This window comes from Mus caroli, chromosome 15 (assembly GCF_900094665.2).
Source record: "Mus caroli chromosome 15, CAROLI_EIJ_v1.1, whole genome shotgun sequence".
In the NCBI taxonomy this organism is placed as follows: domain Eukaryota; kingdom Metazoa; phylum Chordata; class Mammalia; order Rodentia; family Muridae; genus Mus; species Mus caroli.
In genome coordinates, this window is record NC_034584.1 from 73832976 (window position 1) to 73847904 (window position 14929).

At 53.0% G+C, this 14929-nt stretch overlaps 1 protein-coding gene across 2 annotated transcripts; it reads right to left on the bottom strand.

The window, feature by feature from the left end:
• On the bottom strand, window positions 1-10336 carry Cbx6 (chromobox 6). Of its 2 annotated transcripts, none has more exons than XM_021183197.2 (5): window positions 10151-10336; window positions 9922-9965; window positions 9709-9774; window positions 9519-9585; window positions 1-5109 (listed from the first exon to the last, which is right to left on the bottom strand). In XM_021183197.2, the coding sequence occupies exons 1-5, from the start codon at window positions 10217-10219 to the stop codon at window positions 4111-4113; spliced, it is 1245 nt and encodes a 414-aa protein (XP_021038856.1). In that variant the 5' UTR covers window positions 10220-10336; the 3' UTR covers window positions 1-4110. The 2 variants fall into 2 exon arrangements, with proteins under 2 accessions (XP_021038856.1, XP_021038857.1); XM_021183198.2 differs by having other exon boundaries at window positions 1-5055; window positions 10151-10330.
• Between the last annotated feature and the right edge of the window lie 4593 nt (window positions 10337-14929).

Genomic DNA, 14929 nt, shown 5'->3' on the forward strand with positions numbered 1-14929 from the left:
TAGCTTCGGAATGTGACAATTTATTTGGGGGTGAAGGAGGTTTCACCCCCTTTCCTGGCATCGATACAATATTGAAGAGCAGCAGAACAAAACGTACAAGACAGAGTGATCAGCACGAGCCCGCCCTCCCCTGGCCCAGATCTACCGAACCCACGTCCAAAATAAGCTATCTTCCCCACTGGAAGTCCTCCCCGAGGGGTGGGGCAGACTGGGGGCCCGCCCCTTCGTCCACTGGCCAGCTTTATTACGTTCCTGCCATTAACCACTGGAGGCAAAGTTTAGCCAGCTGGGGGCTGGATGGTTGAACCACAGACAAAGGCAAAGACACTTCATCTTTAAAATGTGAGAGAAAAGAGACAGTGCCCGTCCCCAAATATAGAGCTATGTACGTATATTATATATATATATATATAGAATCCATTCGTGCAGTTCATCAAACGAGCTTCTTAAAAATTAAAAAAATTATAAGATACATATTTCTTTAGGCCTTTGTGTTTTTAAGTTAAAACCAACAAAAAGATGCCTGCTTCCCCCCTCAGCCCAGGTATGCCCAACGTCTGACCCCACCACTCGGCCCCTTCAGACCCTCTGGTCCATTACACAGCCGGTGCACTGCACATGGCTGGAACGGAGCCCCGACTCCTTTAAGGACAGTGGGAACTGTAGGCTGGGAAGTGGGGTCCTGAGCCCCCACCTGACCAGGTGCCTATTTTTGCTTCTCAAGTGTCTCTCAGAGAGGAACCACACTCTCTGGGCTTCCTGAACCAAGAAGAGAAGCAGACAGAGCAAAACTAAAACCCTTAAGTTTTCTCCTATCTTTTAAAAAGTGATTCCTTGAACCACAGAAGCCCCAGGCAGGCCACCTTGGTCTAGTGCACCGGAACCCAAGGGTAGAACCGACCAGGCTGGGTTCCACCATCCATTAAGTGCAAAAAACAAGAAGAATAAAACAAACAAACAAAAACCCCGAAAACCCGAACAAACCAGAAAAGTAAGGAGAAAAGGTGGGGTGCCTCTCAGGTCCCCAGAGGCCAGTCCATCCTTGACTGACCTTGTTTCTGCCATGGCCAGTCGGAGTCCCACATTTCCCTTTAAAGGCCAGGCCAGCCTGGGCTCTGAAGCCTCCATACTCCAGTGAAGTATCTCAGCCTCCTTTGAAACGAGGCAACACACTCCATTCCACCAGCTCCCTCTGAAGCTGGGGAGGGAGGCTCATTTTGCCCCCTCAGGCTGGGCACCTGCAGTGCTTCATGCTGAGGCCTTGCTGCCCTGTCCAGCCTTTCACAGAGGGACTGACTTAGATCAGGGCAAGAACCACAGCAGGGATGGGTCCCAACCCTCCATCTCAAAACCCAAGACCCAGGACTCACCCACTCCTAGTTCCTGACAAGTAGGAGGGAAGGGTGCGCTTACAGGGCACGACCTGCAGGGGGCGTGGGGGTCATTTCACTTACAAAAATAAAGCAAACTGGACTGCAACTTCGGCTTGGTAATTAGGCAAATGAAAAGCAGCAGGGGTGGGAGAGGGGCCTTCAGTAGGCTGATGTTGCAGGGCTGTGTAAGGAGTCTGTGCAGCCTCTGGGCCTCCTGCTCCAGACCATTCAGGAGAGAGAAGAGGGCTGCTCATTGGCAGGCTCGCATCTTCCCTGTGCCCATGCACCTTGAGGCTTGTGCAGAGTATGCAGCGATTTTGCCCTGTCAGCCGCTTTCTAAAGCCTGCATCCCTTTCCCAACCAGGGATGCTCAAAGGTGCCAGGGGCGTTAGGGTGTCTGGGGAGCTACTGGGAACCACGTGACCCAGAGAGCTGAAGCGTAGCCCGTGATGGGATAGGTGCCTTCCTGAGGGAAAGGCAACAACAGTAAGTTGGGTCCCACCGGGTCCCACTACTGCCATCCACTTGTCCCCTGCAATTCCCGCTAGTCACCTTAGGACTGGTTGTCCTTCCTTTCAAGCAACTGGAAGCATGTTCCTATGTCACAACAGACTCACCCTGCCTGCTGTTGTCAAAGAAGGAGGACAGCTGTGGCCACCTCTGTGGCGCCTTCTATCCCAGGGAATCCACCAGCTAGCTCAGGCCTCCGCCCTCACCCCAACATTGCCACTCACCTGTGCAATCGCTGCATTAATACGTTCTTAAATAGCTCTCTCCCTCCCCACCTTATGCTCTTAGGAGTCCTACAATGGTCTTTTTTTTTTTTTCTATTTTTTCTTTTCTTTTTTTTTTCCTTTTTAAAAATTTTTTTCTTTTTTTTTCTTTTTTTTTTTGCAAAACTAACTCTTTCACTTTCCTGTCATAAAATCACCTCTGAAAACACAACTTCTTTACAAAAAAAGGTCACAAATGACACAGACTCTCAGGAAAACACATTTCTATGGTCTCTGCAAACACCTGTAACTGGCACCCAGGTGGTGGGTCACCTGGGGGAGGGGGAGGGGGAAATCGCCTTCTGGGGACAGAGGCGAAATACCAGCCCTTATTTGGGGGAGAAGCCAATTGGCACTTGGACGGTATGAGAGCTAACACGGGACCAGGTGGGGCCAGACTGTGACCCCCTCAAGCCCTGTGAGGGCCCCTGTTTTATACCCTGGGGCAAGGAGGGCTGGGGCTGTGCTGCAGACCCTGGCAGGCAGGCTGGTGGCAAGGAAGAGTATCTTCCTCTAAGACCAGAATGCTTGTCCTTAGGTCCCATGCTTCTGCCTCTTCCCATGCTTCTGAGCAAGCTGCCAAGGGCTGTGTACACCAGAAGCCAGCTCAGGCCACATACAGGAACACTCTGGTCAACGCCCAGGTGAATCCCAGGCAGTGGCCAAGGGCAGGCCAGTGCCGCCTGGGGACCGGCACCTCCCTCCCTCCCTGCTAGTCTCCCGGTGCCTGGCCTGAATCTGGGGCTTTGGTCTCTGCCATTGGCATGGATGCCTCAGTTCCCTAGCAGCAGAGGGCAACAGACGCTGCCCAAGGCACCCGAAGTCTTCCAACAGGCTAGGCTGTTAGGAAACCTTAGCAGTTAAAAGCAAACCGGAGGGGTGGGGGAAACTGAAGTCCCTGGGGAGGTCTCTAGGCCTCCTCTTTCCTCCACAAACATCTGCAAGAGGAGGCTGCAGCTGGGCTCTTCCTCCACCAGTCCCCACAGTACCACGTCAGCAGTGAAGGTCTGACCTTCAAGATGACCATCCCAAGAAGGGCCTGAGGGGGCTCCACGTCCCCTAGCAACCTGGGATCAGAGTGGCCTGTGGCTTCCACGACAAACCGCACAGACTGGACTGTGCCAGGCCTGGCTAAGGCAAGGGAGGCCACGCCTTCAGCGACCCTGTTCTGAGGAACTGTAAAGGGTGTTGCAGGGAAAACTAAGGCCCTGCACCCAACACACACACGGATCTACACAAGAAGGAGCCAAGGGGCAAACACACATGCACAGCCAGAAGTTCCCACAGCAGGTTCTTGCAGCACCTTTGGTAGAAAACTGAAGGGGTTTTCAGATGCCCAGAGGCTGTGGCAGGGTGCCATGTCTGCCAGCCCCTCCACCTTCAAAAAGGGGGTTTGGGATAGAGACAGTGTGTGGGGCAAGAGATCTGCATAGGCCTGGTCCACACGTAGGCAAGCAGGGAAGCAGACCTCTGGTCTAGCTGCTGCCACCCTCAATGGTGTCGAGGGAGGGACCCATTTTGGCCTCATCCTTCACTCAGTGCCAGGGTGATGAGAGACTGTGCCCACCCTAGGTGGGATCTCCTGGGGGCCCTGCAGATGGCGAGATAGCACCGAGACCAGACACTGCACACAGAGCAAGAAGCAAGCTAGGAGAGGCAGGGTTGGGGGATATAGATAGGATAGGTGAACCCCACATTCTGGGGATCCCCCAGAAACCATCTAGTGGGCCCCACCTGCACAGTCAGGGACAGTGCCAGGTACACCAGGGAGCAGATCTTCCTTCCTGAGCCCTACCAAGGCCCTAACCAAGTCCAGGGCTACCAGCCCCATCCCTGGGTCAACACTGAGCCATTTGAGGCAAGCTAAGCACAGGCATACGGGTCTGAGGGCAGGGACGGGGTGGGAGCACAAGTATGACTCCAGGAAGGAGGCCCCCCAAAGCCCCCCTCCTTGAGGAAGCCCCTCACTTACTTGGCCCAGTGCCACCCCCACCCCCTGTAGCACCTGCCACCCCAGCGGCCACCTTCTCGAAATCCTCCGGGCTGCAGAATTCCTTGATGGTCACGGTCAGGAGGTTACTGGTGACATCTGTGACGACTACATTGGAGCATGGCGACATCTCGGGGCGCCAGTCCCCAGCCTCAGGCTCAGAGGAGCCAGCACCTGTGGGCTCCAAAGCTGTGTGTAGCGCCTGGCCCGCAGCAGCAGTGACATCAGGAGGCACCCGCTGGCCGGTGGCAGCCGCCTCAGGAGGGATGGACAGATCGAGCACCTCTGACTCTCGCCAGTTGGGCGCAGATCGGCTCAGGGTCTCAGGGAGTAGCTTGGGTGGTGCATCGTCTGGGTCAGAGGACTGCAGTGTGGGTGAGGGGCAGCCGGAAGAGCTGGAGCTGTGTGCGTCAAAGGGGGCAGCAGCTGGGGTGGCCAGGAGCAGCCCAGGCCCAGAGGAGGCCACATCGGCTTTGCCCGCAGTAGAGGGCGCCAGAGGGGCAGGAGGGGGCTTGTAGAGCGCAAATGTGCCAAACTTCATGTGGCGGATCTGGGTGCGGAGCATGCTCTCGCTGAACTTCTTGCTCTTCCCAATGACCCGGTTCCGCGAGGGGACTTTCGGGCGGGCCAGTGCCCCAGTGCCCTGCGCAGTGCTGCCACCTCCCGGACCCTTGTCAATCACCTTCAGGTTCAGGATGATGCGGTTCCGCTTGGGTTCCCGGGGCTTCACCTTACGGTTGATGATGCGCACGGTCTCAGAAAAGGGCGAGATGGGTGGGCGCAGGCCAGGGCTACCCCCTTGTGGGTCTGGTCGTGGCAGGGGACGGCGGGACATACGGTGGCAGCGGCGGATGTCTTTCTTGAGCCGGTGCACCGCAGCGCTGGAGTGCAGCTTGGGCGAGGAGGCGCTGGCGCTCGGCTTGACAGAGAAATGCACATCACTGATGCGGAGGGCCTCGGCCTGGGCCCGGGCCTGCGGGCAAAGGGGCGTGGGTGGGACCTCAAGACTTCCCGCGGTCCCTAGACACCCCTGTGCCAGATAGCCCTGAGCTTCATCAGTACACGTTCAGAAAGAGTACTCAGAACAATCAGTGACTTATGACCCTTTAGACATTAAAGGAAAAGTGCACTGGGGCGTGCAGCTCGGGCTTGCCTGGAATGCACGGGGCCCTAGGTTCCGTCCCAGCACCAAATAAACCTGACATGGTGGGGCACACCTGTAAATGGAGGCAGGTGCACCGACCGTAGGTTCAAGGTTATCTTCAGCTACTGTATGTTTGAGGATAGTATGGGTTACATAATACTCTTCTAAAAAACCAAACCGAACCAAACAGGAAAGCAGTCCAGAGAGGCGGTGGTGTGTAACTTGTCTACAAGGGCTAGGTAATTCTTAAGGTCTTTTTACTACCCCTAAGTCATCGTGTGTGCACATCACCCCACCCTTCCCCACCTCTCCCCCACCCCCGCCATTCTTGCTGCTTCAGCAAGAATGACAGGGACCTTGTGAGGAACCCTTTTCCCTGTTACGGATCCCAGGCAAGCCTGGGACTCTTCCAAGGGCTAATTTTCTTGGTGCCAGAGTAGATTCCTCCTGACCTCAGATGACCACGATTTCAAGAAAGGCCCTTGCTCCAGCCACTCTCTGCCCTGACCCTAGGCAAGAGTGCATTCACACCCACGGTCCAAAGGCCTCTATACTCAGAAGCCAGTGTGAGAATCTAGCCTAGGCCTTGGGTGGGTGGGCACAAGACAATGGAGTGGAGGTAAGTGTGATCTCTGAAACCCCCCAGGACCCAACAGCAGCTCAGCTGCTAACGACTTCACGAGAGCCCCACACCAGCTCACCCCTTGCCAGATGACTTAGAACAGAGAGCAGACACTGACTTCTCCATAGCCAGCCTTTCCTTCTCTAAGGATGAGGGCCAGCTGCACAGCTCTGAAGGATGCCTTCCATAAGGTGCTACTTTCTAGAGACACGGGCTACCAGAAAGGAGGTGGTGACTTTATGTAACGCAGAGAGGAAAACAGACTGGACACTGCCCGGATATGGAGAGAATCCCAGCAGTTTCTGAGGCCAGGGTGGGACATGAGGACAGAGACCCATGCAGGCCACACCCCAGTGCTCAGAGGATGCAAAGATAAGAGTGGACAGCTGTGGCTGAGGACCAAATAGGGGAAGACAAGAATCCTAACTCTAATAGCAACTGCAGCTACCATGGGGCAAAGCATGGGGTTAGGATGTGACGCCCTAGTCTAGTTAGAAGTTAGGGGCACCATCCATCCACAGTCCCCGCACACTGGATGCTTAATGAGTACAAAGAGAAAACCTGTACACCTCCTGACAAACCCAGATCACGACCAGTCAGGGGGATCCTGGCTTATAGTGAACAGATGTCTTCTTACCAGGTAGCCCAAAACCCTCAAGGGATAACAAACACATCTGAAGACTACAGGGCTCTGTATCCAGGCTGGAGCATCCACATTCACTGACTGACACTAGGTGGCAGCACTGAGCCAGGCACAGCTAGCTCCCAAGGCTCTGTCCAGTTGAGTTCCACAAGGGGCCCCTTACACCCCTCCCAGGTACATTGATGGGGGAGCTTAAGGGATCTCTTCAAAAACAAGAACCTGCCATCCTCTCACACCACATCCTGCCTCTACTCCCTGGTCATCAGATCTGGAGCTGGAGTTGCAGGTGTTTGGGAGTCTGGTACTCTGACTGAGTAGCACTCTTAGCTGCTGAGCCATCTCTCCCGCCCCCACTGACTAGCTAGCTCCTGCAGAGGTTGGGGGGGGGGTGACAAGTGGTCCTTGGAGTGTCAGGATGTGTGCAAACAATGGACCCAAGATAACAGTCCAAACCTCATTGCCCTTTCTGTGCCATCTCAGTCCTCCCGTGAGCAACATTAGAGCACCTGCTGACCACACATTTGGAGGCAGCCAGTACTTGGTAGGTACCAGGCTTCTGAGAAACCAGCTTTCCCTAAAACATGCTTTCAAATGGCCTATAAGAAACATCCCGGGGCTGGTGAGATGGCTCAGCGGGTAAGAACACTGACTGCTCTTCCAAAGGTCCTGAGTTCAAATCCCAGCAACTACATGGTGGATCACAACCATCCGTAATGAGATCTGACACCTCCTTCTGGTGTGTCTGAAGACAGCTGCAGTGTACTTATAATAATAAATAAATCTTAAAAAAGAAAAATCTCTTATTTTACAGTGTCTAAACAATACTGCATAAGATACGGTTCTCGGGCTGAACAGAGGCTCAGTGGATAAGAGTAATGGCTGCTCTTCCAGAGAACCCAGGTTCAGTTCCCAGCACCCACATGGCATCTCACAAATACCTGTAATTCCCAATTCTGAGGATCCATTTCTGGCCTCCATGGGCACCAGGCACGAACATGGTATACACATACACACACACACACAGAGGCACTCACATATTAAACAAACAAACAAAAAGATGTTATTCTCCTTGGGTTGAGAGGTTTTTGACAGGACTTGGGTCTGCTTAGTGAATTTCGAAATCACTGCAGGCCACATTCACTGCACTAACAGGACAGGAGTGGCTCCAGGGTTTGGGGAGTACTGCAGACAGCATCGAGACACTGCTGCTAGCTCTCTGTGGTGGCGGGTACGTTATTAACCTGTTTTCTTTTCCAGGGTGTGGAATGGGTTCATGGCAGCCATCTCAAGAAGGCACCAGGATGTTCAGCACTCCTCCTTGCAGAAAAACCTGTGTATTCTGCTCAACTGCCTCTTACTCACAAAGCAACAGGTCCAGCCTAAGCTACCTCCCTCCGCATCCCTTCACAAGCATCCCTCTACACCAGCTGCTTCCTAAATTCTGGATTAAGGCTCTACAGCAGGCAGCTCCACCCCCCCTGCGCTAGCATCTCTGAGCCTTGTTTCCTACAGATGTGTGTTCAACTTCCGCCTGTAAAAGGGGACTAGTACTATCAACTCCACTGGGATGTTGAGACGATTAAAGGAGTTGATTCGTGCAGAGGACTCAGCACTGCTGGGTCCAAAAACAAATCAGAAATGACAACTTTTAAGAAAAGGGCATTTTGAGAATCCATACTCAAGATCATTACCGCCTTGACCACTAGAGGGTGCTCCAGGGGCGCCAACAAGCTGTCAACATAGCCCACCAGTCTTCCAGCTGCTCTGCCCACCCCCTCCCCACCATCAAGCATCAGGGTTAAGGTTGCTAAATTAATCCCCGAAGATTCACCGTGGGTAGAGGCAGGGAGTAGGGGTACGTGACTATAGGATTCCAGAAACCAAGGATTTTTTTTTTCTACATTTGCATTTGGTCCAAGGCTAATTCTTTACATCCAGTCCTTTGGCTGGCGGAGGGGGCCAGGACAGGAGGGGCCACGACAGCGGGGTCTGGTCCACCCTTCCCCCACGGAGCTTGGAGCTCTTTGGACAAATTGGAGATTAAGAGGTTCTGCATCTTGCAGTCTCTTCTCCAAGGAGCCCTTCCCGTGTTGTGCTGGTGCCAAATTTGGTGAGAAGACCTGGGGCATCGTTAGTTCTTTAGGGAAACTATGGAGGTGGACACCGGCCGCCTTGCATTAAGTGGCCAACAGGGATCATCTTGCTCTCCTCTTCCCAGGCTCTGTTCTTCCTCATCAAAAACAAAACAAAACAAAACCAAAAACACCCCTAACGCTCCAAGATGGCTTCCCATGAAGTTCTTCGCTCTCTTGCCAAACAGGCTATGTTCACCATGCCCCACCCCATTTTCATTGGAATCTCCAGAAATATCAGGATTAGGGGTAGACAGGCTCAGGACCCGAAAGCTGGTAGTCCAGTGTGGATGATCAAATTCAGGTTGAAGTAATTTAAGGTCAAATTCAAGTCGGGCCCCCAAGTGCTATGGGAGAAGGCACAGAATACACCCCAAAGGAGGTGGGCAGCTATAGGGCATGGGAGGCCAGTGTTTTGCCAGGAGGTAAGCCTATCTATACTCAACAGCTCCAAGACTCTAAATCACAAAACAGGCCAGTGTGTTCAAGGCTGGAGGAGTTGACGGGTCTCACTATGGAAAAGAACTTCCCAGTCACCTCCTCCCCTGAATATGCCCCACCTGCTTTACTCACCGGCTTCCAGGAGCACAGTCGATCCCCCACCCCCAGTTCCTGGTTTCATCCCTGATTACCCCACTCCCAGGCCCCTCTGGCTGGCTGGCTGCGGCCTGCTGCCAGGGACTTGTCAGGGACTCACAACCACCCCCTGCCCAGCTGGGGCCCCTCTGGAAAAGCCTGCCCGCCTAGGCAGCGGCGGATCTGTCCCTCCCTTGCAGGCCGGCCCTGTGCTGCGCCCTGGCTGGGGGCCCGAGCGGGGGCTGCTGGGGCTGGGCCAGGTTACCTTTAGGAGGAAAGTTTTGGGTTTAGGTCCCCTCTTCTTGGGCCCATACAGCTCACGTTCCCTTTCCCTGTAGTCAAGAAACGCCAAAGATGAAAAAGGGTCCCTTCCTGGGCCCCACTCCCCGACCCTGCCCGCCTTTCCCGCTTCCCTGCGCGGCGCCCCACTGCGCCTGCCAGCTTCTCCAACTCACTTCTGCTCGAAGGCTGCGATGAGCCTCGAATCCAGAATGTTCTCCTCTGGCTCCCAAGTGCTGTACCTGCCGAGTCACGCGTACAGAAGAGCAAAATGAAAACCCAAGGGGCAGGGGCACACCGCGAGGGCTCAAGCACGCACCCCCTATCCAAGGCCCAGGTGTCTTCTTGCCGCCTCCCCAGTCCCCATGCCAACGACCCACGACACTCACTTGATAGCCCACCCTTTCCATTTCACCAGGTACTCGATGCGTCCCTGAAAAACAGAAAGAAAAAAAAAAAAAAATAGGGAGTGGGGGTGGGGAGGATGTAGGGACGCGAGGAGGCGGAGGCGCGGGGGTGGCTGAGGGAACCCGGCTAGCCGGACCACTGCACCCCGAGGGCCCCGCGGGCTCCGACACCACCGCGGGGAACACAGGGCCGTCCGGGCCGAGGGCTCACCTTGCGGATCCGGCGTTTAATGATGGATTCGGCCGCGAAGACCCGCTCGCCTACTGCAGACAGCTCCATCTTGCTCAGCGGCACCCACAGCCCATAATACTCCCTGCTCCCGCGGCCGGTGCTGCACCGCTCGCGCACGCGCCCCAGCGCTCAGGCCCCCGGCGGGCGGGCGTTCGGCGGGGCGCGCGCTCGCGTTCCAGCTGCGGGCCGTCACGTGATGCTCCGGGCCTGAGCGCCGTTGCCAGGGCCTCCCCCTCCCCCGGGGCGGTTGCTAGGGAAAATGAGCGCTCGCGGGGCGGGGACGCGCGAAGGCTCTTAAAGGGGCCTGTCCTCTCCCCCGCAGTCCTGGCGGGAGACCGATGGATGCTTGGCTGCTGCCAAGCCGAGTGAGGTGCAGTGCAATCCTACATTGTCCCCCTTCATCCTTCAGGCCCAGGATCCCTGCCACCTCCTACCCTCCTCGTAACTCCTCATGCCAGAATGGCCAGGTCCTCGAAAGAGAGATGCGATAGGCCCAGGAGTCTCTAGGCGCTGTGCATCCTCCTGCAGACGTTTGCAAACAGTTAAATATGATACAGCAGAAATGCATTCACTGCAGCTTTGCCAGGCCTTGTGGGGATTTCTTTAACACATCACCCCATCCATTATTTATGTATTCGTGGGAGTGTGGTTTTGTAACCGGTTCAGATAAGTTAAAACAAAAAACGCCACCGCAGGAAGGGAGGGGGGTGACTGCAGAGGTGACCCAGGCCTGCGACCACGGTCTCAACACCTGCAAGTAGACCTTGGCGAGTGTGTTTATAAAGCAAAGAGGGAGAGGTCTCAAAAGAGAACCGCAGGGCATCCCAGATTGAGTCCAAAGCAGTCTTTCTTTGGGTCACTCAGCAGAACCCGTCTTCATGGTCAAATCTGTATTCGGATTTTCAGGCCGCAGGCCACAGAATAATTCTACAAACCACAGCTGCAGGAATGACTCCCTCCGCCATTGCTCCTGGGAGGTGCAAGTGGGATCTGGAACTTTCCCTCTTGGATGTAGCCCGCCTCGCTGGAAACACACATTGAAAAATTATTTAATCGAATTTTCCATTAGGCCAGTGGTCTTGTTCTTTGTAAAAAGAAAAAAAATAACCACATATAAATAAGGAAACGAAAGAGAAGAAGCAATTCATATACTGTATTAAGTCATTGGGATCCTCTAGCCCAGTTCTTTCCCTAAACTCGAGCCTGCATGAATATGCACAGATGCATCCCTACTTGGAGAACACAGGCACACACGTTCTATCTATTTAAATGTTTAAGCACTATAGGGTTGTACTATTCACACTGGAGATGCTATCCTCCCTTAATGATATTGATTGGACATTAACATAGATTTTGTTCCGTTCACCTGTTGTCTAGGGCTGGGCTGGAGGAGGGGTGGGGATTTGTAAGGGTCAGGATTGTCTTTTGATTTCATGATTGGCTTATTAGAATGGGGTGGGGGCACAGGATTATACAAGTCTCCCCGAGATTGCACCATTTCTTGAAGGTGCAAATTCACTGATGAAAATCTCAGCTTTCCATCCCTGCACCCCTGCAGATATGTATAGAAAGTACATTGACTGAAATCCTTCTGCTCCCCCTCAAAGTCTTTATGCTACTGAGAAAAATGCTCTTAGCTGGCAGGACAGCAAACCCGAGGTCACCTAAGTAGAGAGTTGTTCTGCCCCGGTGGGGTGGCATGGATGAGCAGGTAAGTTGAATGTGTGGGTATCTGTGCTTGTGCAAGCTGAGGAGGCCACAGGATGAAGAAGATGACCACCTATCCACATATCAGATCACTCGGCAGTCTTAGTGAGCCATTGTGGAAGCTTTCGGAAACAAAAGTCAGTCCGGTGAGAAAATTGCCTTTCTCCCTGCATGACTGAAAGGTGCAGATAGCTCCCCAGCAGTAGATGGATTTGCGTCAAGTTGCTGCTGTAACAAACAGCTCCAAATAGAGCAGCATAACATGACACGCTCTGGAGTGCAGATGTCCCAGGTCACAGACGTTGAGCTAAAGTCAAGGCTAAGGACCCTGAAGAGATAACCAGCCCCTGGCCTCAGCTGGCTTCTAGAGACCACTGTCACTCCTTTGGTACACGGTTGTGTTGCTCACATTTCTTGTTTGTTTGTTTAGGTTTTTTTTTGTTTTTGTTTTTGTTTGTTTTTCGAGACAGGGTTTCTCTGTATAGCCCTGGCTGTCCTGGAACTCAATCTGTAGACCAGGCTGGCCTCGAACTCAGAAATCCGCCTGCCTCTGCCTCCCGAGTGCTGGGATTAAAGGCGTGCGCCACCACGCCTGGCTCACATTTCTAATCCTATGGACACTTCACCACCACTGACTGACTATCTTCACGCTTCTTCAAGCGGACCCCGTGGTTATATTGGACCAGAATCACCTCTCCGTGGCAACAACCTTAATCCAAGCATATCAGGACTATGCCTTCTTACATGGTCCCTGTTGCCCTCTCTAGACCTGTTTCTCTGTTTCACTTTGTGTGTGTATGCCTGTGTGTGAGTATGTGCCTATGCATGTGGAAGCCAGAGGTTGCTAGGAGTCTCTCTCAATCATTATTCAACTTATTTTTCGAGACAGCGTCTCTCAGCTGAACATAAAGCTTGCTGATTGGTCGGACTGGCCAGCAAACCACACACACACACACACACATCAACACAACAGTACTGAAATTGCAGCCAGTACTACTGCTCCTGGCTTTTCACATGCATGCTCTGAATCCAAATTTAAATTCTCATATTCTTGTGGCCAGCACTTACAGACTGAGCCATCTCCCCAGCCCCTCACCCCAAATTTCAGTGGTGGTTAGCACTTTTTGGTCATTGACTGTATTCTGAGAATGGTTATGTTGGATTGTTTTTAATTGAAATATTGGATGTTATTCATTCCAAAAATAGAGAAGTTTATAGGTGTCCCCTAGAAGCCTGTCCCATGGTTGTCAACCTCTAGAGAAGGTCATCTCATCCTGAGGAACAAAGTTTCTTCTGCCTCTCGCAAGCTGTTCTGATGTTTGATTCATTATAAGGAAAAGACTCCTCTCCTGGCCTTCGTGAGCTGCTGTCCACAGAGAAATGGTCCTCTTACCTCTGTGGTTCTCAACCTTCCTGGTGTTGTGACCCTTTATAACTGTAATTTTGCTACTGTTATGAATTGTAATATCGGATATGCAGTATTTCTGATTATGTGACCCCAAAGGGGTCTCAACTCACAGTTGGGGAGCGTGAACCATGTAAGTGTGGCTTCAGGTTATCAGAATGTATCCCCTCCCCTTGTTCTGTTGGCTGGGTCCAGCTGGTAGTTTTCGTTGCTGGTCTTACCCCGGGGTCGTCATTGTGGGTGCAATGAGTAAAAGCAAAGCTGACTGGTCCTCTTTGAGCTGTTGCCCTTCCCTGGAAAGTCCTGCAGGAGCCCTGAAGGACCAACGGGGGAGATCACACAACACTTTCATCCACGCACTCTACAGTCAAACCAAGGCATAGGCTCAAGGTTCCTAGTGCACATAGCCTGAGTATCCCTTCCCTCACGTGGGGAGAGCTTGCAGAACAGACTAGGATTGTACTCCCATACTGGGTTCTCTGGGAAAAGTAAAATGATTTTGCAGGTGTGATTAAGGTCCCTAATTAGTCAACTCTTAATTGCATAAAGGAAAGTTAGCCTGGGCAGGCTTTCCTGACATGACAGATCCAGCCAACAGAGCTGTCATCCTGCTGGCCTTGAGGATGCAAACTGCCACACTTCAGAGAGACTCCGCGACAGAAATGGGGCGTGCCTTCTAGAAATGGCAGACCTCCATTCTACAATCTCAAGCAATGAAATGTATCAATAGTTCTAGAGCTTGCTGTAGGACCCTGAGTTTGACAACTGTCGAGGAGACCAGAACATAGTCTCCGATTTGTTAACCTGTAGGTATAGATGTAAGAAGGTAGTGTTGTGTTCAGCCAATAAGTTGTGGCTGACTCCTGGATGAGAAAATGTGGGGCCGTAATAGGCAGCCTATTTTGGTTGAATGAGGCTTGCTCTGGCGACCCAGTAGAAAGCCCTACAAGGGAAGGAACAGTGAGCCACGTTCCCACAGACAGGTGCCTGACACCACAGAGCCCCCAACTCCATAATTCTGTGACTATAAGTCATACAGACAATGTCCCAAGCTCCTGGCATTCTAGCTAAACTCCACCCCCACAGTTACCTGATTATAGCCAGGTATGTTCCTCCCCACAGTTACCTGGCAACAGAAAGATAGTCCAGCCCACTATAAAAGAGGCTGCTTGGCCCCTCCTCATTCTCTCTAAATTCTCACCTTTCTTACTTTCCCCTCTAGCCCTCCTTCTCTCTCTTTCTCCCTCCTCCCCCCCTCCATGTGGCCATGGCCGGCCCTCTCTCGCTCTTTCTATCTTCTCTCTTTCTCCCTGCCTTTCTACAATAAAGCTCTAAAACCATAGACTGTGTCTGCTCATCAAGGCCTGCCCTACTTGAACGATGGGATAGGCTTTGCAGCGTCTAACCTCCTGTCCACTGGAAAGCAAGCCTTCCTGCGCTCCAGCCACAGACTGGACCAAGAACTCTCACCCGCACGGGAACCACCCAGAGCTCCCTCTCCCCCTGCCCTCTCCTCCCTTCAGACCCTGGGCTAACCAAGCTGCCCTGGGGCCTCCCATTTGTTCTCAGCTCTTCTGCGGTATCCAGTGTGGGATGCCCAAGACTGAGAACCTGTTAGCTTTGGCCTCCGAGAAGCCCAGAGACCT

What these genes read in the sequence shown, in the direction of transcription:
- Cbx6 (XM_021183197.2), bottom strand. Translation starts at nt 10,219, where the DNA reads ATGGAGCTGTCTGCAGTAGGCGAGCGGGTCTTCGCGGCCGAATCCATC. An exon ending in TTAAACGCCGGATCCGCAAG is followed by an intron (nt 9,966 to 10,150) that starts GTGAGCCCTCGG and finishes TCTGTTTTTCAG; the next exon opens with GGACGCATCGAGTACCTGGT. An exon ending in TGGAAAGGGTGGGCTATCAA is followed by an intron (nt 9,775 to 9,921) that starts GTGAGTGTCGTG and finishes GTGACTCGGCAG; the next exon opens with GTACAGCACTTGGGAGCCAG.